The following is a 26834-nucleotide window of genomic DNA, read 5'->3' as shown; positions in this document are numbered from 1 at the left end:
GTGGAAAAGAAAGGCCCCAATTCTTAATTCGTGTGTTGAAACTGAGGCTCTAAGAGATTAAGGTACTTTTTTCTAAGGCCACAGAGCCATTCGTGGCAGGGCTTGGACTTCAATTCAGCTCTCTAATCTCAGAAAAAACGACTGCTCTTACTTCTCCTTCTTGCATAATTATGAAATTTGCATAAAAAGGGATAAGTGAGTATTAGCTCCTTGATATCGAAGCAATGATGTTTTGAGGCTGTATTTAGTAGACAGTGGGTAATATCCATCCAACTAGTCAGTCAATTTGTGGTTCCTTTCAACCAGTCCTCTATTCTTTTGCAATCAATACATTGTCTTTGACAGTAGGTTGTTTGTAACCACAAATGCACTTCAGCTAAATTCTTTTCAGAGGTTGTCCTATTTTCAGAAGCAACATTTCCTAGTGATGTCATGAACTATTAGAGGCATAGTGGGCAACAGGGCAACTCCATCTCTTGCAGGAACTCTCGTCCCAGTAACATGTTCTGCGGTTTTAGTAAACTGGCCTTAGTAAGCAAGCTGTCTTATAAAACCTCCCTGTGAGCAGCACATTCTATAAATTCCAATCCTCATTCTTCAGCTGATTCGCCAGGTAATTCAGGAAGAGTCCTTTTACCTCTGAACTCTGGTCAAGTTGTCCCCAGTAGCAATGGAGCGATAAGGGCACATAGGTGATAACCTAAATCAATAAAGAAAAAAAAAAAAAAAAAAAGATGTCCCCAACCCTTTTATAGATCCAAGAATTGAAAAAAAGAAAAAAAAAAACAGTAACAAAAACTAGAAATATGGATACCACTGCTTGTGGCTACTCTGTTCATTTATTCCCTAAATACTGAGTTCCCCACACATGCCGGATATGGTCTGTGGGAGGCAGCATGTGTGAGTGGCACCCTTGATCTTAGGCTTTTTCCTGAATCTCACACGACTAGTTAAGGTTTTGGCCTCCTCACCTACCTCTCCCTTTGAACAGACTCCCTTCTTTACCTTTCTCCAAAGCCACCTGCCCTATATCTCAGGCCATTTTATCAGTTACCCTCAGAGCAGGACTGGCCAAATTCCAAGGGTAAACAAAGCTATTTCAAGGGATTTATAACTCAACTTTGCTGAAATGTGGTCCAAAAACAGTACTGCTGATTGTGAAAGCAAATGCTAATAAAGGTCTCCAGGGAGAGCTCTGAGTACCTGCTCCAAGACCCCAAGGTCCACAGGGCAGGCACCCAGCTACTGTTCAGGGGACCAGCACCCAGCTATTGTTCGGGGGACCATTTTCAAGTCCTTTATGTAATTTGAGGTTCTCCTGAGAATGCCCCCTGAAGCGATCTGCTCAGAGAATGCCGTGGGTGGGAGATGGGAAGAAACAAAATGCAAGAGAGGAGCCAATCAGGATTTTATTAAATATACCACAATACACTTTTATATAGTCACGGATTCGTATTTGGTTATGCAAAAGTTTGGATTCTGGAATGATTTATAACCCCTCAGAACCTGGAAATTAAGGCCAGCAGCATCGCCTGTAAAACACTCCCTTTTGTTTCTGAAGGAACCTTAAAAGAAAAAGAAAAAAAAACGAAAAGAAAAAATACCTTACAGTGGCAAAAACTCTCCTATGAATTAACATCATCTGATAAGCTTTTAAGCACAAGGTTATATTGTTCTATAAATTTTCTTACACAAATGGCAGGACTATTAGACTCTCAAATAAAATTATTCTCAAAAGTTTTCCACCAGGGTGAAAGTTATTTTAAGTAATTTTTCAGGGATTCACACAAACATGCAAATACACTATTATCCAGAAGCAAAACAGAAATTTGTACAAACTTCCAGCTTAAATGTTCCAAAGGGAGAGGGGAGGGAGGAGAGGAGAGAGAGAAACATTGATGTGAGAGAGACTCATCAATTGCTTGCCTCTCCCACACAGGCCAGGATTGAATCTCCAACCCAGGCATGTGCCCTGGACTGGGAATCGAACCCATGATCCTTCAGTGCATGGGCCAGTGCTCTAACCACTGTCAAGGACAATGTTCCAGTGTCTTGATTGGAACATAGCTGTATCTATTTGGCAAAATCATCAAAACTGCCCATACACTTAAAATAGGTACGCTTACTGTATACCAGTTAGATATGAGTAAGATTGATTCAAAAAGTAAAAGGCAAACCAAAAATAATTGTTTTATATTTCCTTAATACATTTGATTCTGTCTCCAACTTCGGGTATTTTTCTTACCAAGGATTTTAGTTTGAGTACAAGCAGAGTAAGAACAGCTATTGTCAAAAGTTTTCTGTATTAGAACTAAGGTTTAGCCAGGAAATTAACTTTTAGCCCTAAATTCATATTATTTTGAGATAAAACAAATGCACATCTCAAAATAACCAACTTGTGCAGCACACAGCTGGCTTGTACAACTTGAAAACTCAGATAAGCTCCGGAAGTCAAAACTCAGTTTTACAAGCCTTAGTGGGTGTCCAGAAGTAATCAAGGGTCTATTGTATGCTTTGATAAACTGAAAAAAATATGGCTTGAAGCCTGTCAACCAAATAGTAGCCTCCAAAATTTTGAAGCAAATCTTAGTTCCAAGTATTTCTTTTCTGTCACATTTTTCTGGTTCCTTTTGATAACCAAGGCAATCTTTAGTTCTTTGAACTGCTTCCTTAGAAAATTCGTTGACATGGCCAAAACCCTCTGGCTCTGTGGGGATTTAGGCCCATTCCAAAGCGGCTTTGGAGAATTACTTTGGGCGGCCCCTGGAGTGCTGGTCCCATCCAGGGCGCTGAGTGTGGAAGCCGAGCCTCCCAGAACTTCCTCCACACCCAGCCCCGGGCTCCCGGTCCCAAAGCCTCGGGTTGACTCTAGGACAGGGCAGGTGAGGGGTTTCCTAAGACGCCTCCCTTCCCTGGGAGAACTGCCCTTTACCACCTCTCCAAAGTCAGAAACACAAGTTCTGATCAAAGCCCAACTTTTTCCTATGTCCTTGGGCTCCCATTCTCCCTCACGCCCCCAGAATCACCAGCGCCCCTGGAGGGTGAGAAATTCACATTCTCCACTTGGACTGCCTGTGGACACACGTAGGCAAGCTCCCAGCCTGGACTCTGCGGTGCCCCAGCTCCAGCCACCATGCGGGGCTCAGACCCCCTTGGGGTGGAGGAAAGGGGGTCATTGGCGGCTTTTTCTCTCTCCTATTCTAAGTGCTAATAGTTTGCCAAGTTTACCTTATGTAATATCTGTGATTGCCTATGGCCCCATCCAGGACTCTTCCTGTACTGAGAAGTCAGCCTGTTGTCCGTCTCTGTGTACAAAGTGCCCCATTATCCAAGGATTCTAAATGAGGAGGTAGGATATGGAATAAGCCTGGACATAGTTCCCACGTGTGAACACTGACTACCATTTGTTGTTCCCTTGTGCCATAAGTCAGCATAGATTTATCTGGAGCCTGGTTACTTTTTCTCCAGAAACATTTTACATAATTTGAAAGCAAAGTGATAGACTGTACAGTTAGAGGGGAACAGAACCCAGCAAAGGACTGTCTGTACCACCAAGGAGAGCCACGCCATGTGCCACATCAGACATGAGTGAGCATCCATTTCTGTCGCTATGGGAACTTCGGTTTCTGAGAACCAGGGACGGGCATCAGTAACCCTGGCTCAGCCATCAGTAAGTTACTTAACAGAACCAAGCCTTGGTTTCCTCATCTATCAACTGGAACTATTAATACCTACCACTCTTATTTCATTTTGAAGGAGTAGTTATGCATAGATGTGGCTATGTGCACACACAGCTTATAACAACATTGGCATTTTGTCAGTATATGCAACTTTAGCTTTAAAAAATTTTTCCCATTTAAAACACAGCATTGATTTCTCTCAATGTGCACTTTTTTCCATTTTACTTGACACACGACTTTTCCACTCACTCTTACAAAATCAGCCAGAAAGGATAGGAGTTAAAAGCATTGTGTCATATAAAAATGTATGATGTGCACACAGAGGGACCAAGCTTTCTTAGCCCTGAATTCACGGATAGTAACCGTCACTGAGAGTCCCCTCAACAAAATGAATAACACACGGGAAGCTGTGGCTCCCTGCTGCTCATGTGCCAACGAGTGGGATCCAAGAGGTGACTATTTGGCCATTCAAACAATAGAGCCTGTGTTTATTGCCTATTAAACAGTCAGTATCCTTCATTAGATTACCTTTCCTGACATTTATCAACATTTCTTCCTGTGTGCCAAACCATCGCAGGTGGAAAACAGAGTTTTAGGAGTGTGTTCATTTATAAATGAAGCCTTTTCAGATCACCACCTTTCTCTCCATCCCCTCTGCCATCCTGCCCCATCAGACCCTCACCCCCTCACTCAGGGTGGCTGTTATTCTGTCTCCCCTGACTCGCCACTTTCTGTGTCTGTCTTCCTCAAATGGACCTGACACACACACACATCTGATTAAATTTTCCCATGCTCATAGATTTTATGTGTTTTAGCACAATTCTGAAGAGTCTTCAGAGATGCCCCAATGCATCCAGTACAAACTAATCGGAAACTTGAGGCCCGGCACTCCACCCCAGGATGGCTTCCCAGCTTCCTGCAGCGCCCCTGGAGGCACTGTGCAGCTCCCACACGTGCCCCGTTGGTTTCCTTGTTGTGGAATATACCCGTCCTTCCCTCTCCCCGCTCCTTCCTTTTCAAATGGTGTGCCCTGGGTCAGTGACCATTTCTGTGTCACTTCCCTCGGGCTTCCCTGGATCCTCTTTGCCCCAGTCCAGACCTCTAGCTCTCTGCCCTCAACGTGCATCAGGGCCTTGTCTGATGTTTAATCTTGACAATGAGATGCCTGCAGGGGATTGCACCTATTTCTCTCTCTGTCACACTGCCCAGCACGGGGCCTTTATCTAGAAAGTGTTCGTAAATATTCTAGATTTTAACTAAACACTTGTATCACTTGTAGGAAGTGTGATTAAACGTATGCATATGGAATCTTTATAGTTAGTATGTGGATGTTTGTATGTAGAAAATTCACAAGTAATCGGACAAGCAGGAAGCTGTATCATAGGAAAAACACATCTTGTTCACGACCTGTAGGACTCAGGTCCCAGGCACCCTGCTATGTGAGGGAGACATGTGCCCTCTTTGAGAAGGAGCTTCCGGTTTCATGGGGGAGAAGAACCTGTGGTCACATAAATGTCACAAGCCCTGTTATGCCTGACTTCTCTGGGGAGACCAACCGGGTGCACCTGACTCAGTCTGGAGGTGGTTCAAGGTGGCTGGACCGCTGGAGGGTGGGAGTGGACCAGCACACCTGGAGGCTGGGAAGATAGGCAGGGTCAGAGCCTGGAGGGTCTTGTTGGTCATTTCCAGGAGCATGTTCTTTCCAGTAGAGGCAGCCATTGAAGGGGAATGAGAGGACCCCTCTGAGTTTCAGAAACATTCCTCAGAGGGCAAGATGAGAATGAAATGGGAAGAAGAACGCAAGTGGCAGGAGAACACAGACGTGACCAGAGGCAGGCTGAAGTGAAAACCAAAGGGAGGGGAGTATTTGAGAACTTGGAGGTTGAATGCCTGAGCGGGGACTGCTATTGGCTGATAGGGGGTGACTGGCCTGCCCCCTCCAACACTGGGAACCTGGGGGTGTCTCATCCACTTGCTAGAGTATCCAGACTGCACCTTGAGAAACCACAATTAGGGACTGTATACTTTTGTTTCAGTTTCTGGAAATAGAACCAGCCTCCCTTATAATATATGTCTAGGCGTCAGCTTTCAGATATTCTGCTTTCAATGATGAGGAATGCGTTAGGGAAGAGCAGTAAGATAAGGGTAAAGGAAGGGTTAAGATATTTATCTTCTCCTGGCCTGTTTGGTCTGTAAAATGAAAAGGAAGATAATAATAGCACCTATTTCACAGAGGAGCTACAAGAATTAAAGAGTGTAGTGCATGTAAATCGCTCAGCGCAGGCCATAAAGTACATGCTCAAGATGTCAGCTCTATTATTAGTGTGGTTTGCCTGTGTCAGCCTATTGGTGCAGAAAGAGGAATTCTCCCTACTGTTGCAACAGGGACAAAGCCTCCCTTCTGAAATGTAAACAAGGATGCCTCAATTTAGATGCACTTTCTGTACTAAATTTGAAGACAGTGTTTTTTCTTTTTTGTTTGTTTGTTTGTTTGTTAATCCTCACCCAAGGATATTTTTTTCTATTGATTTTTTTTTTTTTTTTTTTTTTTTTAGAAAGTGGGAGGGAGGGAGAGGGAGAGATAGAGAAACATCTATGTGAGAGAGACATATCGACTGATTGCCTCCCACTGCACCCCAGCTGGGTCTGGGGATCTAACCTGCAACCCAGATACATGCCCTTGACCTAGAATAGAACCTGAGATTGACACTCTAACCACTGAGAAACACAAGCCAGGGCTGTTTCATCTTTTTATTGGAAGATCTGGAAATTCCAATTTTCTATCAAGGACGACTTATATGTGACATCTGTTCTTTGTGTGTGTTCTATTCACCTATGTGTTTGCCGAGGTGCTAAGGTTTGGGGGAATGTCATCTGTGGGTTACTAAAGGTCACGGCCCCACCATTTCCCTCCAGTCTTAACGTTCCCAGTCCCTGGCCTCTATCTGCCCACCTGTCCTTCCAGCATTCCGGCTGTGTGCAGGCTGCAGGGCCACAGAGCTGCCTGACCCCATCCAACAGACAGGCAGGCTGTCTCTCCAGGAGGACCCTTCGTGCTCACGGGCCAAATTGAATGCAGAGCTGCTAACAGGAAGTTTGAAAGTCAATCCATCTACATCTGGCCAAGCAGGACCCACCCTCACTCCCGCCCCTGGTTTCAACCTTTAAGGGAAAGCCTGGACACACACCCAGGTGTTTCCTCCGGACCTTTGCAGTTACTGTTCCTCGGGCCTCGAATGCGTGTCCCCCAGATGAGTACGTGGCCTCCCTGAAAATGATTCAGAACTCAGATGTAATCTCAGCAGTGGCCTTCCCGGATTGTGGTGTCTAAAATAATCTCTCTCTCTCTCTCACTCTATCCCTTCCCTGCTTTAATTTTCTTAGTGAAATATCATTTTGGAGCAATAGGCTTTCTGTAAGGAAAGGTATGATGTGTTGCTTATTGTTAAGGTAGTTTTTTTAGCTCACTCTAATGAAGTAGGCCTTTCATCTTTCACATATTCATTCATTAATTCACACAACAAATAATATTACTTCCAAGCATATTGTCAGAATAGACAATATTATATAAGATTAAATTATAATCCTTGAAGGAAGGAACTCTTTTTTAATACTGAATTCCCATCACTTAGCATACAATACCTAATAAATCCATGAATGAATGAATGATTCCATGAAAAAGTTGATCTGTGTAAGACTTTCACCTCAATCTTGCTATAAAATGAAAAGCACATTTTTCCCCATGGAATTTTGCCCAAAACCAAACACTGAGAAGAAGTTGTACAAACAGTAGATAGCATCATGGCTAAAGAAATGTCATCTTCTGAAGAAATGACTCTTTTATTTTAAAATTTTTCACAAGTTTTAAAATGCTGGTGGAGCACAATCTGACTTTCAGGAAGGAGAGAACATCAAGGGGTTTGTGATTTCTGGTTACTCTTGCCGGAAGGAGGCCAGGTTATCCAGTACAGGGGCCCGGCTTTTACTCCTTCTTTATAAGACAGAGGCAAAGAAAAGTGGAGTCAGACCCTATTCAAAAAGGCAAAATCCAGGGCAACTGGGCAGCTTTCTCCATAGCAAAATAAAATAATGTTCCCAGTCAAGCCCCAAGCCATCAAGAAAAGTCACCCCATTTCTTCTTTAGGGGCTGACATATCCATGAGGCTCAGTAGCCACACACCTTAGGGCCCCAATCATTTAGAGACCCATGAACATGTGTCAATGTCTTTTAAAACCAGAAGGAAAAGAATGGATTTTTCAGTAGAAGAAATGTATTAATATATTAACATCTTCATCTTTACACCAACACAGTCCAAAAACGTCATGCTTGTTTGTTATGGAGGAAAGGGCCCGCGAAGGCAAAAGTGGGGCCTTTCTGTGAAAGTCAGAACGTGGCCTCCTGTTGGGTCTCCTGAAGAAAGCCTTCTAGATGGATATTCAGTGAGAAACGCCGAAATGTGCTCATGCCAAGAGAGTTAAATCCTCAGTTATCCAGAAAATCATCTTTTCCAGGCAGATTCATTTCCCCACAATGCCTAGGATTCACAGTAACATATTTTACAAGAGAGATTAATGCAGTTGCCCCATAAAATAATTTAAGCACGCGTACTCTCTGAAACAAAGCACGCAGCAGGACACCAAGAGAAAATGACTACCAGCTCATTCTCGAAACTGCATTTTCTCCAAGGGCTGCAGCCACTGTAATTTGCACCTTCTGAAGTGGAGATTGACGTGCGGAAGACATGTACAGGCTGCTAGAAGGGTAGAGATAATAACAGGACTAGAGAGTGTGCCCAGCTGGGAAAATAAGCATGCAGCCAGCACAGTCGGAGCTGAAAATGAAGGTCCCCGCACAATATTGCCCAAAGAGTCCCTCGTCCTTTTTGAAAAGGAAAGTGAAAATCCACAGACCTCTAAACCTGATCCAAGCCGCTGGGTTTAGGTGACTTAGAGACAGATGCAGGTGCAGTGGTGGAGTCAGCTATACTCTTGCTTTTCTTCTGTGCTTTGGATAGGTTCATCCCGGTGCCATCGGGAGGAGTACTTAACAATTCACAGGGGATAGATCTTTGTTAATGTGGATTTTCTGAAAGTGGGGGTAGTAAACATTCACAGTTCCTTCGACTCTGTCAGGTGACATAGTTTCAGGCATGGTGGCCGTCTGCTGTAGCACTCTGGTTTATCATTGCTGCCTTGTCCCAAAGGCTCTGTCCTGAGCTGAACACCTGTCTGGGCTCATTCTGACCTCTAGGGACAGTCTCAGAAACCACCTCCGAGGTTAGAATCTAGACTCCATCCTTCCCTTGACTCAACCACGTCTCACTCTGAACTCTTAACTCAATTAAAATACCCTAGTCCTATCTGGGCTGGAGTATTTGGGGAAGACAGGGAGGAGGGTGCATACTGTTATGAGGTGTGTTCTATCCAACTTGATCTTAAAAGTGATTTGGGGGATGGGAGGAAGTGGGTGGTATTTTCAATTATCGAAATTAGGTATTTGTTTCTGCTTAACTTTTCTAGTTAGATCTAGGCTATCATTTCAACCTCTCAAAGTCCCTTTGGTTCATTACCCTGTCATCTCACGCATAACCACCCCTTTCTACAAAATGCCATATGACACGCTGGTCAATGTGCCACTGTTGTCCTTATCCAAATTAGTAAATAAATGTCAGCCTGGAACTATACCACTAAAATTCTCCCCTGATGCCAATTTTCACTCTTCAATCAAATTCCACCCAGTTCATCTTGTTATAAGTCTACCCTTAATATACTACTCTTACTATCGTGAGCCCATACAGATCTGTCTTAACCTCGAAAATGTCATAAGAGACTTAATAAAATGCTTTGCTGAAATGTAGATAGCCTCTGTCCCTTCCCCCAACCTAGTAGACTGTTCCTCCCATCTGAAAAGAATGAGTTGGCTTTAGAGGTAGAACGGAGAAAAAGTGGTTGTGGGATAAAACACACTTCTATACCCACAGGCCTACCTGTCCACATCCGGGCTCCATTCCTTTGTAGCATCTGGCAGGTATAATTGTAATGTTCCAATTCATGCGATGATCCGCTCCAGTTTCCAGATTAGCCTCAAAGCATTTACATTTTGCTTTCTGAACACCATTCCATATGTCAGGGCCCCAAGCTGTGAATTCTTTCTTATGTTAATGATGTAACACAGAGAGCAAATTGAGGGGACCCCCAGCACACTCTCTTGCAGCATTCACCTCTCCCTGTGAGGCTGATGGGTCTTATTTCCCTGGGAAAACCATTTAGCTCAACCCCAACTTCAGCCACTCATGTCCTGATGCATTCATGTCCTGATGTGTCCGTGTCCTGATGCTCTCATGCAAACTTAGTCCTCAAATGATGTTTTTCTCTTGGGTAAAACAGCTTTAGAAGCCTCCTAGGCCAAGAATTACAATACAAGCAAGAACAAAGGAGGGAAACAACTTTTTACTTTGCTGAATCATTCAAATTGACATTATCTGGAAATGCCAACATTTGTTAACACACTTTTCCTAGCCTGCCCTGCATTATGCTGCCCTTGCCGTGTATGAGGTCAGCACCCTCTCTGCACCTTTCCCTGATGCCCCATTCCTCTGCTCCCCAGGAAGCAGGCTGAAATAACCAGGGGCTGGACTGGGCTGGAATTTTCTTCAATGGTTTGGAGAGGAATTAAGGAAAAAATTTAAAAGCATAAACTCACTTTTCTTATGGTATTTACTACAATTTAATAGGACTTTTCAAAGTCTAAAAATAAGTCACCCCAATAAATTTAAAAAGTTTTATCAGAAGAAGCAGGGCATACAGAGAAAGAAATTATTCTTCTGTACTATATTTCAGTTTAGTCATTTAATACATAGGATTTATGTCATTTTCTACTTCTGTTGCTTCAAGTTCAAATGCAAAAGTTGAATAAAACACTGTAGGAAGAGGTTCGTTCATATTGAGTTCATGGGAAACTCAACTACACATTAGTGCCCAGTTCTCCAGCTGGGACACGTAGCTTATATTTAAAAAAACTCTGAGAAGTAAACCCAGACCTACATTTCTAACGAAGTAATTCCAGCGCCCAGCTCTGTGGGGAGACTGACAGCTAAGTCCATTTTTCTGAAAGGTCTTGTTACTTTCAGAGTCTATATTCTTAGCCCTGAAAATTCATACCGTGTCCCAGGCTACAGAAATGGGCACCAGGCATTTTGTCTTATGACTGACCACTGGGAGCATTCAGGAAAAAATGGAGAATGTGTCTTCAGATGTGTGCTTCTGTGTGATGCCAAATGCGTTTTGGAAGCATCCGAGGGGCTGTATCTTCCCCTTTGTATTGTAAGCACAACTGAATTTATTAACCAGCAACCATGATAAGTCTGCAGTTTTCAGACTAGATTTTAGGAACGAGAATGACAATTTCAACCTATGTATGTATCCCCCAATAGTTCAGAGACTGGAATAAATTTATGCAAAGAAAAATGTAATACTTTATGTTGTTGCAAAATAGTGTAGTAGACTAGCATCTTCACATGAAGACATTTTTTATTTCAAATAACATCTTTTCTTATTTTATTTTTTCCATCACCATTTATTTTCTCTATGCCCTCTTCTACTTCCATACATCCTCTCCCCACCACCACCATCCCCATAAAACATCACCACACTGTTATCCATGTCCATGAGTCCTCTCTCTCTCTCTTTTTTTCCCCTTTTTGCTCAATCCTTCCTCCCACTCCCCAACACCCCAGAAGACATTTCTTTTCATTGCTGTTTCTGAAAAAAAAAAATTCAATTTTATCAATTCTTAGAAAAGATTTCCAGAGACAATGTGGGAGGAGAAGAAGATCCTGCTTCTCCCAGCAAATCCTCTCTTTGTAACTGAGTTAGTGAATGTCAAAGGTCAAGAGCTATTAAAATGACACCAGCATAATTTAGTCCCACCTTCCTCTGTAAGAGAGAAAAGCATAAAATGAATACAATGAAATTTCACACCCCCCCCCCCAACAAAAGAATAGTGATAGAAAACTAAAAAATGGAAAACACATAATATAAAATTCAGCTGATTAATAGATACCATGTGCTTGGTAGCACATGGGTTACACAAGAAGAACATATAGATGAATTTAAATAATCTCAAAGGAAAAGGAGAAATGTCTTCGGAGGAGTCAGCATCTAAATGTTTGCTGAGGATGTGCTCATCTATGTCCCAGGCCTGGAGCCCAGTTCTGTCCTTGGCGGAGCAGGGAGATGGCTTTATTCTCCCCGAGTTTCTCGTTAGTTCAGGTGCCCTTTTCTCTCTGCATTTCCCCTGCACTCCTGCCTGTCACTTGCTATCCAACAGCTGAATAAGAACGAGTGGAGAGCATGCTAATGCATTGCAAATGTAATTGCTGCGTTCTCCTTAAGAGTATTGTCAGGAGCATTTCGTTTTAAGGTTTCACCAGGAATCATGTCAGTATGTGAAGTGGGCTATTTTCTATAACCCACATCGCTATGATTCTCAGACATTAAAGCACTAATTACAGCTTGAGAATTCCATTTCAGTAGTGATTGTACTACAGCTCTAAAATATGCATTCTTGAGAGCAGGTTTTGTCCAAGTGACGCCTGGGCCCAGACATCTCCATGCAGAAAGTAATTGCTTACAAGAAATCATATTTTAATATTTGATTTCAGAATGAGACCAGCCCAATCAATTAGCATAATTAACATGTAATAAGCTCAAATGCACTGAATTGATAGCCTCAGGATCATTTGTTAGATGTTCTTAAGAAGTTTGGATCTTATTCCAGACAAGTACTTGCAGAACTTGCTGGTGCTTTAATGATGCTGGCGAACTCTGACCTCAGTTCATGGCATTTCTGAACACCATATTGTCAGCTCAGTCACCAATGAAACATGGTCTTAGAGCCGACTCTAACAGCCATTAATTTTTTTTAAGCCTCACTAGACCTGGATGGTGTTGCTAAATGGTTAGAGCATCAGTCGGGACACCAAAGGGTCTCATGTTTGATTCCTGGTCAAGGACACGTACCTGGGTTGCAAGTTGATCCTCAGCCCCAGTCGGGGGCACGTGTGGTAAACAACCAATCCAAGTGTCTCTCTCACATCGAGGTTTCTCTCTCCCTCTTTTTCTCTCCTCCCCCCTTCCTCTCCCCCCTCCCTCCTTCCCTTCCTCTCTTTGTAAAAATCAATGAAAAACCATCCTGGGTGAGGATCAGCAACAACAAAAAAGGCTCACTATGCCATTTCTATGAAGAGTCCCTGACTATGAATGCCAAAAATTCAAGTAAATATGAAAACAATATAATCTAGTCCATTTTTTCAGACAGAACTTGAGAATAATACAAAACATTTTCTGCTTTTTTATATGAAATATAAACATTTATTCTTTTTTTAATATGTTTTTATTGATTTCAGAGAGGAGGGGAGGAGATAGAGATAGAAACATCAATGTTGCCTCCTGCACGCCCCCTACTGGGGATCGAGCCGGCAACCTGGGTATGTGCCCTTGACCAGAATCGAACCCGGGACCCTTCAGTCCGCAGTCTGACGTTCTATCCACTGAACCAAACCAGCCAGGGCTAAACATTTATTCTTTGGCAAAGCCTTAATGTCTCTGAGCCTCAGTTTCCCCTTTCATGCAGTGGAGATGATCCTGTCTAGCTCAGAGAGTTGTTAGGAGACTTAATGAAATAATGCACAAAAGTGCTAACCCAGTACCTCACATGTGTACCAACTGTGGTTTATAAGAAACTCTTGATATTCTTATTATCACATGGCCAAGAGTTGGAACCATTAGGACAGAAGAACCAAGAGTGTTGATTACAATGCTGCCCCCACCCCAGGGGATGGGTCTCAGCCCAGGGTCTTTAGAGGCACATCAACAAGCTTTGGGATACTTTCAGGTTTGGAAATGCTGTTTCTGCTCTTCTGGGCATCAGAACCCTGCTATCTGTGACCCAGTCACCTCTCAGGAAAGAAACAACAGTTGAAAAAAATGGGGATTTTTTTTTTCCACAATAAAAAGAAAACACAGAATGGCGAAAGCTAAAGAAGAGAGTGAGCAGAGCTAAGTGCCCCTAAGAGAATGGAAAAGTATGCTAGCAGCTTAGCCCCCAGCCTGTGCTCACTTAGCTGACATTCCCACCAGTGCTCACAGCCCCAACCGGGCTGGGCACCCTGCTCCTTCCCACCGCTCCTCTGGTCACAGATGCACCATCAGAACCCCCTTCCTGGGCTCCCCTCTCTCCACCTTGTCTGTTATCCCTCCCTCGGGGTCACCTCAGGGGGAGACACTCAGGAGAGGACAGCTCTTTAAGAAGTGGGCACCCCACCTTAAATAGGGAACCCTCAGATACGTACTGCTTTGAAACTGTTCATTTTCTGTGGTGTGATTGGGAAGCCTGACCTACGTAACTTTTAGAGGACTGTGCAGGGACCGTACGAGATGAAGCCCGAGTCAGGTCTCCACCCACATCGCTGGCAGAGGAAACAGAACCAAAACTGACTCACTGTAGATTAAGTAACAGCAAGGAGATGCTGGGGACAAACAAAAAGGGGCACTGTCCACATCTGTGCATAACCCTGCCTCTGCCCAGTGGAGTCCCTTCTTAGCCCTGGGAGTTCTCGGGCTGATGAGATGGCTTGCTCAGAGCAGATGCTACGCTGCCACTACAATTCCCTTTCTAATAAGTTCCCGTCACAGCCCTCTGTAGCTGAAACATCTTTGAGTTTCTTACTGAAATGCAAACATCTTAATGTGACATTCAAGGCCCTTCCCAGTCTGGTCTAAGCTCTGACCCCATCAGACTCCCATAGGCCCCAGACCTCATGACAAACTCAATCTGCAGTTCTTTCCTTTCAGCCTCAAAACCTGGTTCTCCGACAGGTAACAAGCAGTGAGGATGTGGGGAATTTGGTGGGAATGTGGAATGGTATAGCCACTGTGGAAAATAGGATGGAGGTTCTTTCCAAGATTAAAAATAGAATTGCCTATGACCCAGCAATCCCACTTCTGAGTATATACCCAAAAGAATTGAAATCAGGATCTCAAAGGAACATCTACACGCCCTGGTTCATTGCAGCATTATTCACAATACCAAAAACATGGAAACAACCTAAACTTTCAGCCGCAGCTGAATGGACAAAATATATGTAGTACACACACACACACACACACACACACACACACACACATCACACATGTATGCTGTGGACTCTTATGCAGCCTTAAAAAAAAAAAAGAAGGAAATCCTGCCATTTGCTACAACATGGATGAACATGGAGGACATTATGTTAAGTGAAATAAGCCAGACGCAGGAGAACAAATACTACATGATTTCATGAATATTAGGAATCTAAAATAGTCAAATTCATAGAAACAGAGCAGAATGGCGGTTACCAGGGGCTGGGGGGGAGGGGGGGGAATTTGGAGTTGTTGGTTAAAGAGTCAATACTTTCAAATATGCAAGAGTTGTAAGTCCTAGAGATCTGTTCTGAGCAGAGTGCCTAGAGTTAACAATGCTGTACACAATAGTACGTTTAAAAATTTGTTAAGAGGGTAAAAATCCACATCAACCCTTGTTCTAGTGTGACCTCTCCTGCAGTGCTCTTCAGGACCCCACACAGACCTGCTTCCCTGGTTTCCCATAGGCTCTGATCATTTTACCAAACATGTGGTCGCTTTCTCAGCTCAGAGAATCACAGTGATTGAGAGACTCGGGGTCAGTCGGCCTGGCCTCAGCAGCCAAGGGTTCTTAACCGTGAACCTCAGTTTCCTGAGACACTCCATGGGGATGATGGCATTCCCTTCCCCACAGGCTTCTTCTGGGAATTAAATGTCTAATTCACATAAAGCACCCAGCAACATTTTAAGGGTTCAATAAATGTTAACTCTTGTGCTTATACAGCGTGTGTTCAGTTGTGATAGTCAGTTGTTTGTATGCTTGTTTTCCCAGCTAGGTTGTGAGCAGCTTAGGGTAAATCTTTATATGTGTCTCTATCTTCCTGCTACTACTACTCGAAGTCAATACCTGTGATCAGATGAATTGAATTGAGTTGAATTAAACTGAACTGAAGTCCCACAAGACGGCAGGAGCTACCAGCCAGGATTCTTTTGTCTGGAGCTCTACTGCAGGGCTGGACAGGCTGAAAAAAAGCTCTCTATTTATGGGTTAGAAGCAGCTGATGGAGCCGGGATTGTTCTCAGTTTCCTACCACCTAGTGGCCATTTGTCCTGGTGCCTCAACCACAGGTGAAAACAGATAGGGATTTAAGAAAGCAAGGTCTCATTTGAGAAAGTGAGGTCTTCATTCCCACCCTAGGAACAAAGTCACCTTGAGTCTCCTTGGTCTGAGGATGTTTCAAGGGAAGGCAGATCACTGGAGGGAGGAATGGAAACCAAATATCTGAACCGTTTGTGTGGAAGGCAAATTGGTGACCCTAGAACAAAGAATTCTGCTATTAGACAAGGAGATAAAGTATGAAACCCGTGAGTAGTTTGCAATCATGGAGGAGAAAGCAAGGAAGAAAGAGGGGAACAAACCAGCACAGTAATCAATGGGACCAGAGCCTCTTCCTGGTCATCAAAGGAACCCTCAGGATACGTGTTGACTGTGGGGTTTTGTACATGGTCTCAGGCACGGTCTACTTCCCCATCCTAAGTGGCATGTATGTTAGCTCAAAGTCACAAACTGAAATTTACTGCAGGACAACAATATAGAGAATGACTCATTCAAGTGTCTGTATGTACTTGTCTAAGACCCTGTTTGAATTCACAGAATTACCATTACTTCATCATCCCTGTTCTCACATTTCTCCTGTTAATCAAAATTCACATGCAACTAGTACAGGTCAATCACTGAACTGATTCATTAATGCAATGACTCTGAATAAGTTCACTTCTTCTGCCCCCAAGACCTGCTCCCTTCTCTACTGATTTATTCTTTAATTAATGGGGAGTCAATTTTTATACAAGACCACTTCACCTGTGTTTGTTTCCCAGTGAGAAACGCAGCCCTCTGTTTTCCCGACTTTGTTTTCACAGTTCATAAATATCTCACATTCTTGTCCTTGGATTTAAAAGGTGATCATCATGGTAACATAATCTCTCATCCAGAATACAAATTGCTGAAGTGCCATTTGCCCATCACCTGAGTTTGCCACACCACAAGGCGATTGCCTGTGTCTGGTTCTCAAGCAGCATCAGAATCACGTGGGGGGCTTGTAAAAGCACAGATTGCTCAACCCCACCCTTCGAGTCTCTGGTTACAAGATTTTGCATTTATAACAAGTCCCCAGTGATACTAATATGCTGCTGGCTCAGGATCCATACTGTGAGAACTGCTGGTCAGAAAGGTCTAGATTCCTTCAACATTCATTCTGCTGGATAGATTGTAAAACTTGGAGCAGAAGGTCAAAAAGATACTTGCTTCTACTGAAGTGACAATGTGTGATTATACTAGTTGAAACAGTACATTGCAAATGCCTCTACTCAGACTCACCCCTGATTGGAATGTTAGTTTAGGCAGATGTTGAGCTTACAGGTCAGGAGGAGGTGGTGATTCTTAAATACATATGTATGTTTGAGATTGAATTGGGAGTGTCATTACTTCCAAACGTCCATCAGATTCCAGGTGGGATTCCATAAACCTCAGAATTTTAAAAATATTTTTATTGATTGATTTTTTTTTTGGGGGGGGGAGAAAGAGAGAGAGAGAGGGAGAGAGAGATTGATTTGTGGCTCCACCCATTCATGCACTCACCAGTTGATTCCTGTACGTGCCCCAACCAGGGATCGAACCTGCAACCATAGCACATGGGGACAACACTCTAACCAACTGGGCTACCAAGCCAAGGCTAAACCACAGAATTTTAAGGGGATTGGATTCTGAAGAAAGGGAATGCCTAATTTCTAAATAAGAAAATAAGAATGATGTATAGAAGAGGTACAGGAGAGCTGGGCATGGGGCTTGTTCAATACCCATAAGAGAGTCATTGAAGCATCAGGAAGAAAAATCAATCAGAACCAAATGAGTGTTGTTAGTTTCAGCAATATCTCAAGTATCTGGAAGGTAACTACGAATGTATTTTATTTGAACAAATACAGTCTTATTCTCCTCGCCCTACCAGGTTCTCTAGTAACACCGAAGATTCTTTTAAAGTCAGGTCTCCAGCCCTGCCTTATCAAGCCATTAGTATTTCATCTAAAAGAATATAACATTTGGACCTGAAATCTAAGAGTAAGATTTGGACCAAAGCATTCAAAGACAAGTGTGTTCTGCAGCTGGAAGACAGTGAGTAGGATAAGATTTTTACGTTCTCTTTCTTTTTCTTTTAGAAACAGGGAAGATTGACCAGGAGATTCACAAGTACAACACCCCAGGATTCACTGGGTGCCTCTCCAGAGTTCAGTTCAACCAGATCGCCCCTCTCAAGGCGGCCTTGAGGCAAACCAACGCCTCGGCGCACGTCCACATCCAGGGCGAGCTTGTGGAGTCCAACTGCGGGGCCTCCCCGCTCACCCTCTCACCCATGTCGTCCGCCACCGACCCCTGGCACTTAGACCACCTGGATTCAGGTAAAGTCTAAAGCAGCATTAGACAGATTGCTTTATTTCTTTAAACCTCAGTTTCTTCACCTGTAAAATGGGGCTAATAACAGCACCTCACTGGTAATGTAGTTGGAGGATTAAGAGCAAAGGAATGTGTGGGTACACGAGTTCTTAGCACAGAGCTGAGCACATATCAAATGTCACAAGCTCCCACCGCCATTCTAGCTCTGTGCGAAAAGTGAACAAGCCAATGCCTGCACTGCTGGCTGCAACGGGATTGCTGAGTGATCTGATCGAACCACTCGCTCACGTTTGCCTTTGTGACTCTTTGATTTGCAGCCCCTTAGTCCAAGTTCTAAGCTCAGGAGGAAAACTTTAAAGCAATACAGAGATTGCATCACCAACACTGAGTTTATGTGAATAGCCTTCCAGCTTTTTAAGTGATGGGTTTAGGCTTCCAAAGCTCAGTGGATTGAATCCCACTTCTGTAGTTGATAAGATATGTAGTTCGAAAGCACAGGGCTAAAATGAAAGGATGTAGCTGTTGCCTGCAAAACTAACTGGATGCAAATTCAAGATTCTCATAATAGGAACTGGTGGGGAGCCTTCTCGCTCTACCCAAACTAACCTTGGGCAACTCAGCTCACTTCTGCAAGCCTCTGCTTTGTCACCCAGAGGCGTGGAGATTTGGAGGCCTCTAAGTGATCTCCAAACCTAACATTCAGTGGGTCTCCAAAGCAACGTGTGATGTTGCTGATGCTAAAGACAGGAGTAGGACGAGGAGCGGGACAAGGTGGCATAAGTGCCCTCACCAGCACAGGGGCAGGTATTCCAAACTTATTCCTCAGTTTCCCCATATCTCACGTGGAAATACTAAGACTAACCCATAGAATTATATTTGAGATTATGTATTTAAAGCACTTAGTGCAGTTATAGACATGTAGCAAGCTTCACTAAAGTTTAGCTGCAATACTATTACCAATGTGGTCATTATTATGTTAGACACAGTGCGCTATGAGGCTTGAGTGTCCACTAAAGACTTCCAAGTCCCCCCCACCCTAATGTCTAATTCATAACAATTCCGAGTGTAAGCGTGACACGTTTGATTGCTTTTGCGTATTCCAGGCACCATGTGTCTCAGCTTTAGGCACAGCTCCCATTGTGGTCCTTGCCAGGATTTGTGCTGCAAAGCTTTGTGAAGCTTCCAAAGAAGCCCAAATTGCCCCATTGTCAGAATAGCCAGTTTACAGACTAAACAATCGTTCCTCATACATGGATTCCCATGACACAATGAGGGGTGCTGTGTGCCAGGGGTGCGTCTGAAGAATTCCCTTTCGTGAAGGGATCACACAGTGGACTGGTTTCCTTGTGGGCTGGAATGGCAGGAAGCATTCCTAATGCTGAGAAAAGAAAAACACGAGTGAAAATACGAGACGAGAAAAGACAGATGTCAGGGCTACTGAGGAACAGACTTCCCAGGTAAGTTCCTCCAAATGCCAGTGTGGATGGGGATAGCACAGGAACTGTGAGACACACAGGTGCTTACGCCGTTCCAGGTGCTCCCTGCATGAGGCCCTGAGCATGTGTGGTCTAAGCCAGGTGCCAATAAATTAGTTTCAAAAACATCTAGATCAGTGATGGCGAACCTATGACACGCGTGTCAGCACTGACACGCGTAGCCATTTCTGATGACACGCGGCCGCTGAGGTTTATTAAATACAATTATATATAACAATTATACATTTATGTTATTTAAACTATAAATATCGCAAAATAATGGTTTTTCCTCAAAGTGACACACTACCCGAGTTATGCTCAGTGTTTTGGCGAAGTTTGACACACCAAGCTCAAAAGGTTGCCCATCACTGATCTAGATGCTACTTTGGGCCAATACAAGGTCTTAATTAGCAAATTATTTGCTTTGTGGACTGTGAGATACAGTTGTGGAAACCAAACAGTTTGGATTCATTTGGGTTGTTTCAAAATCATGATTTCTGCATGACAATTTTATTCTTTTGGTTGATATAATGAAAAAGTATATAGGGAACACTTCCGTTATTATTCAGTGTACTAATCAAATTTCTGCACCCCAGGTATTATGGTTGACCTGTACAATAGACCATATGGTCAATTTGCAGAAAAATGTCCACTTGTACTTGGGCAGAGGTCTTACCTGGTGTTAATCAGTTGCCGTATCGATCTCATCGCCATAATTTATCTCATAATTGGAATTCCCAATTAATTTCCATAATTATGAAAACGTGTATGAAGAAATACGAACTTAATTAGATGGACAGAAAAGAAGCTTCTGAAGTCTTGTTTAGATAATATGATTTTATTCTTTTCCTTTAGGTGAATGGGAACATGAGAGAGAATGGGAGGCAGGGGCTGGATATAGGGACAGAGAAAGACAGAGACAGAAAGGACAGTCACTGATTATCGGCCTCCAGTGGCTTAGTATCAGGGAGGAAAAACTTTTCCTCTGCCTTCTTATGTCCAGTAATTAGGGGCCGGCAGATTAAACCGATAAAAGACAGATTAACAGAAGAAAAACATTTATAGATGTGAAAGCTTATAAAAGGGTTAGCTTAATAAATGGTTAAAGGCTTGTATACCTTACTCAGTAGGGAACAGGGAGAGAGAAGAGGTGTCTATGGAGAGAACAAATGGGTTCCTACAAGAACAGGAGAGAAGCAAGTTTGTGATCATGCTTGTTTGTGCAGGTGGGAGTGGTCTTTCTGTCTTCTTTAAGCCATAAAACTCCCCTGGAGAGGGGATTTATGGTAGTTTTACTCTTGGTCTCCTTCCAAAGGGGAGTAAAAGCCACTCAGAAGGGGGAATTATGGCAGCCTCATTTCCCTGAAGTTTCTACGTTTAATCAGATAACAGAAAATCCAAAAAAAAATCTCTTTCTGCAGCTGTTGAATTGCAAAAGTCCTCAGTTTAAACTAATCTTTAGCTTCTAAGTGTATCCCCACATCAGCAAGTGCACCTAGTCTCTGTGAGCCTAAGTTCAGCATTCAGGATTCTGATTGGAGGGTTTTGCTTTCTTCAAATAATCTTTCTGTGAGAGTAGAATAAGAATCCTTGCTGTCAGATAGTCAGAAACAAAGCAGAAATGTATAAACAAAATGCTGGTGCTGGCTGTAAATCATGTCTTTCTTAAGTCTGTGTAGGTATAGGACAGAGAGAGGACAAGGGTGAGGGCTGATCAGTCCTGGTTTGAATAGGACATTTGAGTGCCTCATTGTGTCTGGTGCCTTGGAAAGGGTGGTCCTCAACCAGAAGATGAGGAACATTTGGAAGCTCATTAGAAATGCAGAATCTCAGGCCCTCACCCAAGACCCACTGTGTCAGCATCTACATTTTATCAGGATTCCCAGGTGACGTATCATGTGCACAATCAAGTTTGAAAGCACTCACCTAGTTCAGTGGTCCTCAATCTCAGATGCACTTTCGAATTTCCTGGGGAGCTTTCCAGAACCCCAGTATCCAGGCTACACCCCTGACCAATGAAATCTGACGCCCTGGGAGTGAGATGCAGGTGTCCATCTATGTGAGACCTCCCTGGAGGGTTGGGGGGGGGGGGGCGGGTTCCAGTGTGTAGCCAAGATTGAGGATCACTCTCCAAATAAGAGAGAAGCTTACTAAAAGCCCCCTTGGTGAGCCCTTTTAAATAAGGTTACCAAAAGAAAAGGAAATTAATATACAAATAATGCAACAACAACAAAACAAAAAACAGTTTATGAAAGGCAATTAAGCCTTTAGATGGGGAAATCTCAAATTGAAAAGCTGTGGCAATAAGCTTGCAAAAGGTTGGGCTCCTCTGACCATCTTGTAAGGAAGCTCATGGAGACACAGAAGTTTTCTTCTAAACTTGAGGGCAGCCGATCGGCTTCTTGAAACTGGAAAAGCAGACTTCAGACAAACCAACAAGAATTCCACAGTTTGGGGCTAAACTCTGGCTCTCATGAAAGAGTGTCATTATAGAAGTTGCTGACCCCAGGAAGGAACCTCAGTTTGAGGAAGATGTCCAAATATTATTCAATTTATAGAATCAACAGCAAATGTAATTTGAAAGGATATTGGGGCGGAGCGGCGGGAGGGGGGATGCTACTTAACATGAAGATATGACACTGCCGGTGTTGCTCAGTTGGTTGAGCGCCAGTTCGATTTCTGGTCAGAGCACATGCCCAGGTTGTGAGTTTGGTCCCCGGTCGGGCTGTGTATAGGAGGCAATGGATCAATGTTTCTCTCTCACATCCATGTTTCTCACTCTCTCTCCCAAATCAATAAAAACTTTTTTAAATGAAGTATGTACGTCTTCAAAAATAATGCACACGCCTGGCTGTGAAGATGGCCTCAGTACTGAAGGGATGTCAGTGATAAACCAAAGCTATTCACTTCACACCCTCACCAGGGTATGTGCTTTGCAGAGACCTGGAGATTAGCATTCAAGACATCCATCCCTAGGTCTCGTGTTCTTTGTGCTCCCTAACGTTTCTCTTACTTAGATATATCAGATGGTAAAAACAGAAAATATATTCTAAGTTATGCTGGCTTCGTGTAATAAGATCCTTTTTCTCTTCTATAGCACTGCTGGCTGAGTTATTCATTACCTCTCTGACGCTTTGTGGGCTCTGTCAGTGTTTTCCAAAGCAAGAGATACGTGTGGTTGGCAGGCTGTGCACCACACCACTCCCAGGGAGGAAGTCTGACCCCTGCAGTGTGGCCTGGAGCCTTTGATAGGGTCACCAGGTCACTGTGGAAAGAAAATAGACATGGCACTGCATAACAGTGTAAAGTCACTTCCTGTTTATTTCTCTTTCAGCCCCTCAAATTTTGTCAAAGAGAAAGTCTCCGATTGGTTCTGACATACCCTTAACACCCCTCCCCCTTGCTGTTACCCTTCATTAAAGAGAGAGCAGGCTTCTGTTTAGAGCCCTGACAGGTAATAGAATCACTCAGTAGGGTTAGAAAGTTGTATCAGTGTATTTATTTAAATTAGAAATTGGATCAATTTAGTGAAAATAAGTAAATAAATAATCATTAGATTTTGCATGGATAACGGCAAAAAAAATGTGAAGGGGGTTCACACGTGATTGGAGTGTGGAAGGCCCTGGGCGGTGGGACAGGATCATCCCAAACACAGGGCCAAGCACGGGGAGTAAGAGTGCATTTTTATAGGGGGAAACAGTAAACAAAATTGCATTAATTTGATTTACATCAATTCTGCTCTGTTAGGAACATCCGGTCACTGTTTTTTTCTGCCTGGTTTTCCCCCATTGATAAAAGCTACCGCCTGTTTCTAAAGCACATCATTAGGGTCCTGAGGGATATTTTTAGAACAATAGTTACAAGGTAGAAAAAACACACCCAACCCTGAGTTCTGGTGCATTAAAGGTCGCAGAGCAGCGGGAAATTGCTGGGACCTGCCTCTCAATCTCGGGCTCTGTTCTTTCTCTTGGTCAAGTCCAGGAATCTTCTTTCCTTGAAACAGTGAGGATTTCCCAGCAGAAGTACAACCATGGACAGGAGGGCATATTCTGCAAAAAAAAATAAAAACAAAACAAACACCAGAAAAAGTACATCTACGAGTCGGATGCTGTAAATTTCTGCACTAAGGACCAACTCCAAACTGTATAGCCCCAGGGCATTCCTAGTACGCCTTGAGGTGTTTTATCACATTCGTGATACTTGATACAGAATACATCAGACCAAAGGCCACACACATCCTAGGACCTTTTATAAAATGTCATACCATAGACAGAGCACTGTAAGATATAAGGTTCATTCCCTAAGGAATCTTCTGTTTATAAAGATTATAACTAATTACAAAGATTTATAACGGACTTCTAGTGCATAATATTCTCAGCACAGGTATGTGACGGTGTCCATACCTCTGTTAACTTACAAGTGTACGGTGTGCAGCCCAGAAGGCCCCAGAGAGTCGGCCTCTGCTGGGTGCTGGCAGTTGAACAGTCTCCACTGTAACCTTGACTTCCCTGACTCCCACCCTTAAGCTAACCTGCATCTGATACTGAGGTTCTTGACCAAGAACTCTCAATGGGTGGGACATGGAAAACCCAGGAGCATTGAGCAGAGTGGAAAAACAGTTAACCACGGCCCAATTCTCCTCCTGCCCAGATCCAGGGTCAAGGTTGTCAGGAAGCCGGGAGGATCCAAACCCAGACTTGTCCAGGGGATTCACTCAAGTTTTCAGAGCTATTGAAAAACCAGCCCTCTTAGGAATGTGTTCTCCCAAATAAATTGGGAGCTCGATGGAATCTGGTATCAGGGATCACTCAAGGTAACAACCGCACCCAGTTAGATTCCAGAGCACAGTCTGCCAGCTACTTCAAACTGAGAAATGAGGCTTGAACTCACCACAGCACTTGACCCCTGGGAATGTGAGTTTGACTTCTAAAGGCACCCTACCCTACCTCTAAGGTCATGATTTTTAATGACTTTATTTCTTATCTATATTCCAAATTTCCTTTCCACCATCTGAAGATAAAATATTTTTATATCTTCATATGCAAAAGAGTTATGAATATGATGAACATTTAAAAACTGAATATATTTATTCAGTTTCCTTCATAATTACAAGCTGGTAGGTGGTTTTCTTTACCACCTGCAAGCACTTAAAATAATCTTTCCACCTTTTATACTGACATCTTAATTATTTCTGAGCAGTTCCCTTTTTGCATCCTTATGCTAAGATTACATGATTAATGCGTTCAATCCCTGACACCTAATCTTTTTATTCTCTTGTGTGTCTTTTCTCCTCATCAGTGACCCACACAGGTAACATTTATTCAAGTGCAAAGAACAATTATTATTCCTCCTTTTCTAATGTGCATTTTTCCTGCAAATGATGCAAATTCTGCTTTTCTGCAAGAGCGCCAAGCACATCTACACAGCTTAAGTTAAATATATTAAGGTTACAGATATCTGATCCATTAGTCATTTAAATTGTTCCCATCTTTTGTTTCCATAATGACTAACTTTGCAACATGTGACATTTTGAATAAAGGGATGTATTTTTAATTTTGATAGCTATTATATTTGATTTACATCAGCCTCCAATGATTTAGTACCCCCAATCCAATAGAGTATTAGTGTCTTTTCCCCCACACCCTCAACAACACAGTACATCATAATCTTTTAATCTTGCTACATTTTATAGAAAAAAATGAAATTTTATTGTTTTAATGAGCTTAAGTATCTCTGTATATATTTATAAGTCATTTGTATTTATTTTTCCATGAACTGCCTATTTATGTTCTTTGACCAAATATTTATATTCTTTCCTATTTGTTGGTCATTTACTACTTAACTTTTATGAATTCTTTATATATTAAGTAAATTAGTATTTTACTATGTTTGAGTGTTTTTCTAGTTTGATCTCTATTTTTTTTCATTTATGGGGTGTGTTTTTTTCATGTAATTTTAAAAATTATTTGCATGGTGAGATAAATATGTTTTATGGCTTTTTGTCATCTCCATTCAGAAATTTTTTTAAATTTTCTCTAGAAAATTTTATTCCTATTTTTTATATTATAGATTTAGGTTTTCTTCTTGGTTAGATTTTTTTCCTCAGGGAACCAGCTTTGAATTTATTTATTAGTGCTATCATTTTTCTGTTTGCTTTTACCATTTGCTTTTACTTGACTTTTTAAAATTTATATTTGCCGCTCTTTAACTTTGTAATTTGAATGTTTAATTATCTCATTTTCATTATTGGGGATGGGGGCATATCATCCTCTTACAGAGGAATGTGGACCAAAGTTAACAAATCTCAGCTCTAAGCCCAAAACTCTCACTTCTGACCCCACCTCCAATATTGCACATTCCAGATGCAGAGTCTTGGCATTAATATTTTTAACTACATGTTTATCTAAGGGTTCTGAAAAGACTGTAGAGCAGTGGTTCTCAACCTTTCTAATGCCGCGACCCTTTAATACAGTTCCTCATGTTGTGGTGACCCCCAACCATAAAATTATTTTCGTTGCTACTTCATAACTGTAATTTTGCTACTATTAATGAATCGTAATGTAAATATCTGTGTTTTCCAATGGTCTTAGTCTCTAAGCAGCGGTTCTCAACCTGTGGGTCATGACAGGTTGAGAACCACTAGCAGGGTAGCCTAAGACCATCGGAAAACACAGATATTTACATCACGATTCATAACAGTAGCAAAATTACAGTTATGAAGTAGCAACGAAAATACAACATGAGGAACTGTATTAAAGGGTCGCGGCATTAGAAATGTTGAGAACCACTGCTTTAGAGGCTGCCTTAAGCTACCATAGCCTCCCACATCACAGAACAGATTTGTCAAGCCTGTGTTTTGCAAAGCAGTGAGGGCCATGGTGAGAAATGATAGACAGCCAACCTCTCATAAGTGGCTGCAGGGATGGGCGGTGAGGTTGGATTCCCTGCAGCACCACACCCTGCTCACCATCCTCTCTTTCCTGTGCTGCTCTCTAGTCACTCCAGTGTGTCAGGGGCTGCCGTGGCTCCCAGGTTCTATTCTTTCCCAACCAGAATTGTTTAACTCTCTGAAACTCCACTGTGAATAAATCAAAAGGGTCACAACCATCAACTATG

General features: G+C 42.7%; 1 protein-coding gene across 1 annotated transcript in view; it reads left to right on the top strand.

The window, feature by feature from the left end:
- The window catches only part of CNTNAP2 (contactin associated protein 2), a 1845950-nt gene that overhangs the window by 1806673 nt on the left and 12443 nt on the right, over window positions 1–26834 (top strand). The window contains exon 22 of the mRNA XM_079786825.1: window positions 18009–18248. Within this exon, the coding sequence (XP_079642951.1) occupies window positions 18009–18248 (240 nt within the window). The remainder of the gene's footprint in view (window positions 1–18008; window positions 18249–26834) is intronic.

The sequence above is a fragment of the Cnephaeus nilssonii genome (genome assembly GCF_951640355.1).
Source record: "Cnephaeus nilssonii genome assembly, chromosome: 12".
NCBI classification, from domain to species: Eukaryota; Metazoa; Chordata; class Mammalia; order Chiroptera; family Vespertilionidae; genus Cnephaeus; species Cnephaeus nilssonii.
Note: the sequence above shows the minus strand (reverse complement) of the source record. Positions and strands in the feature narration are given on the sequence as shown.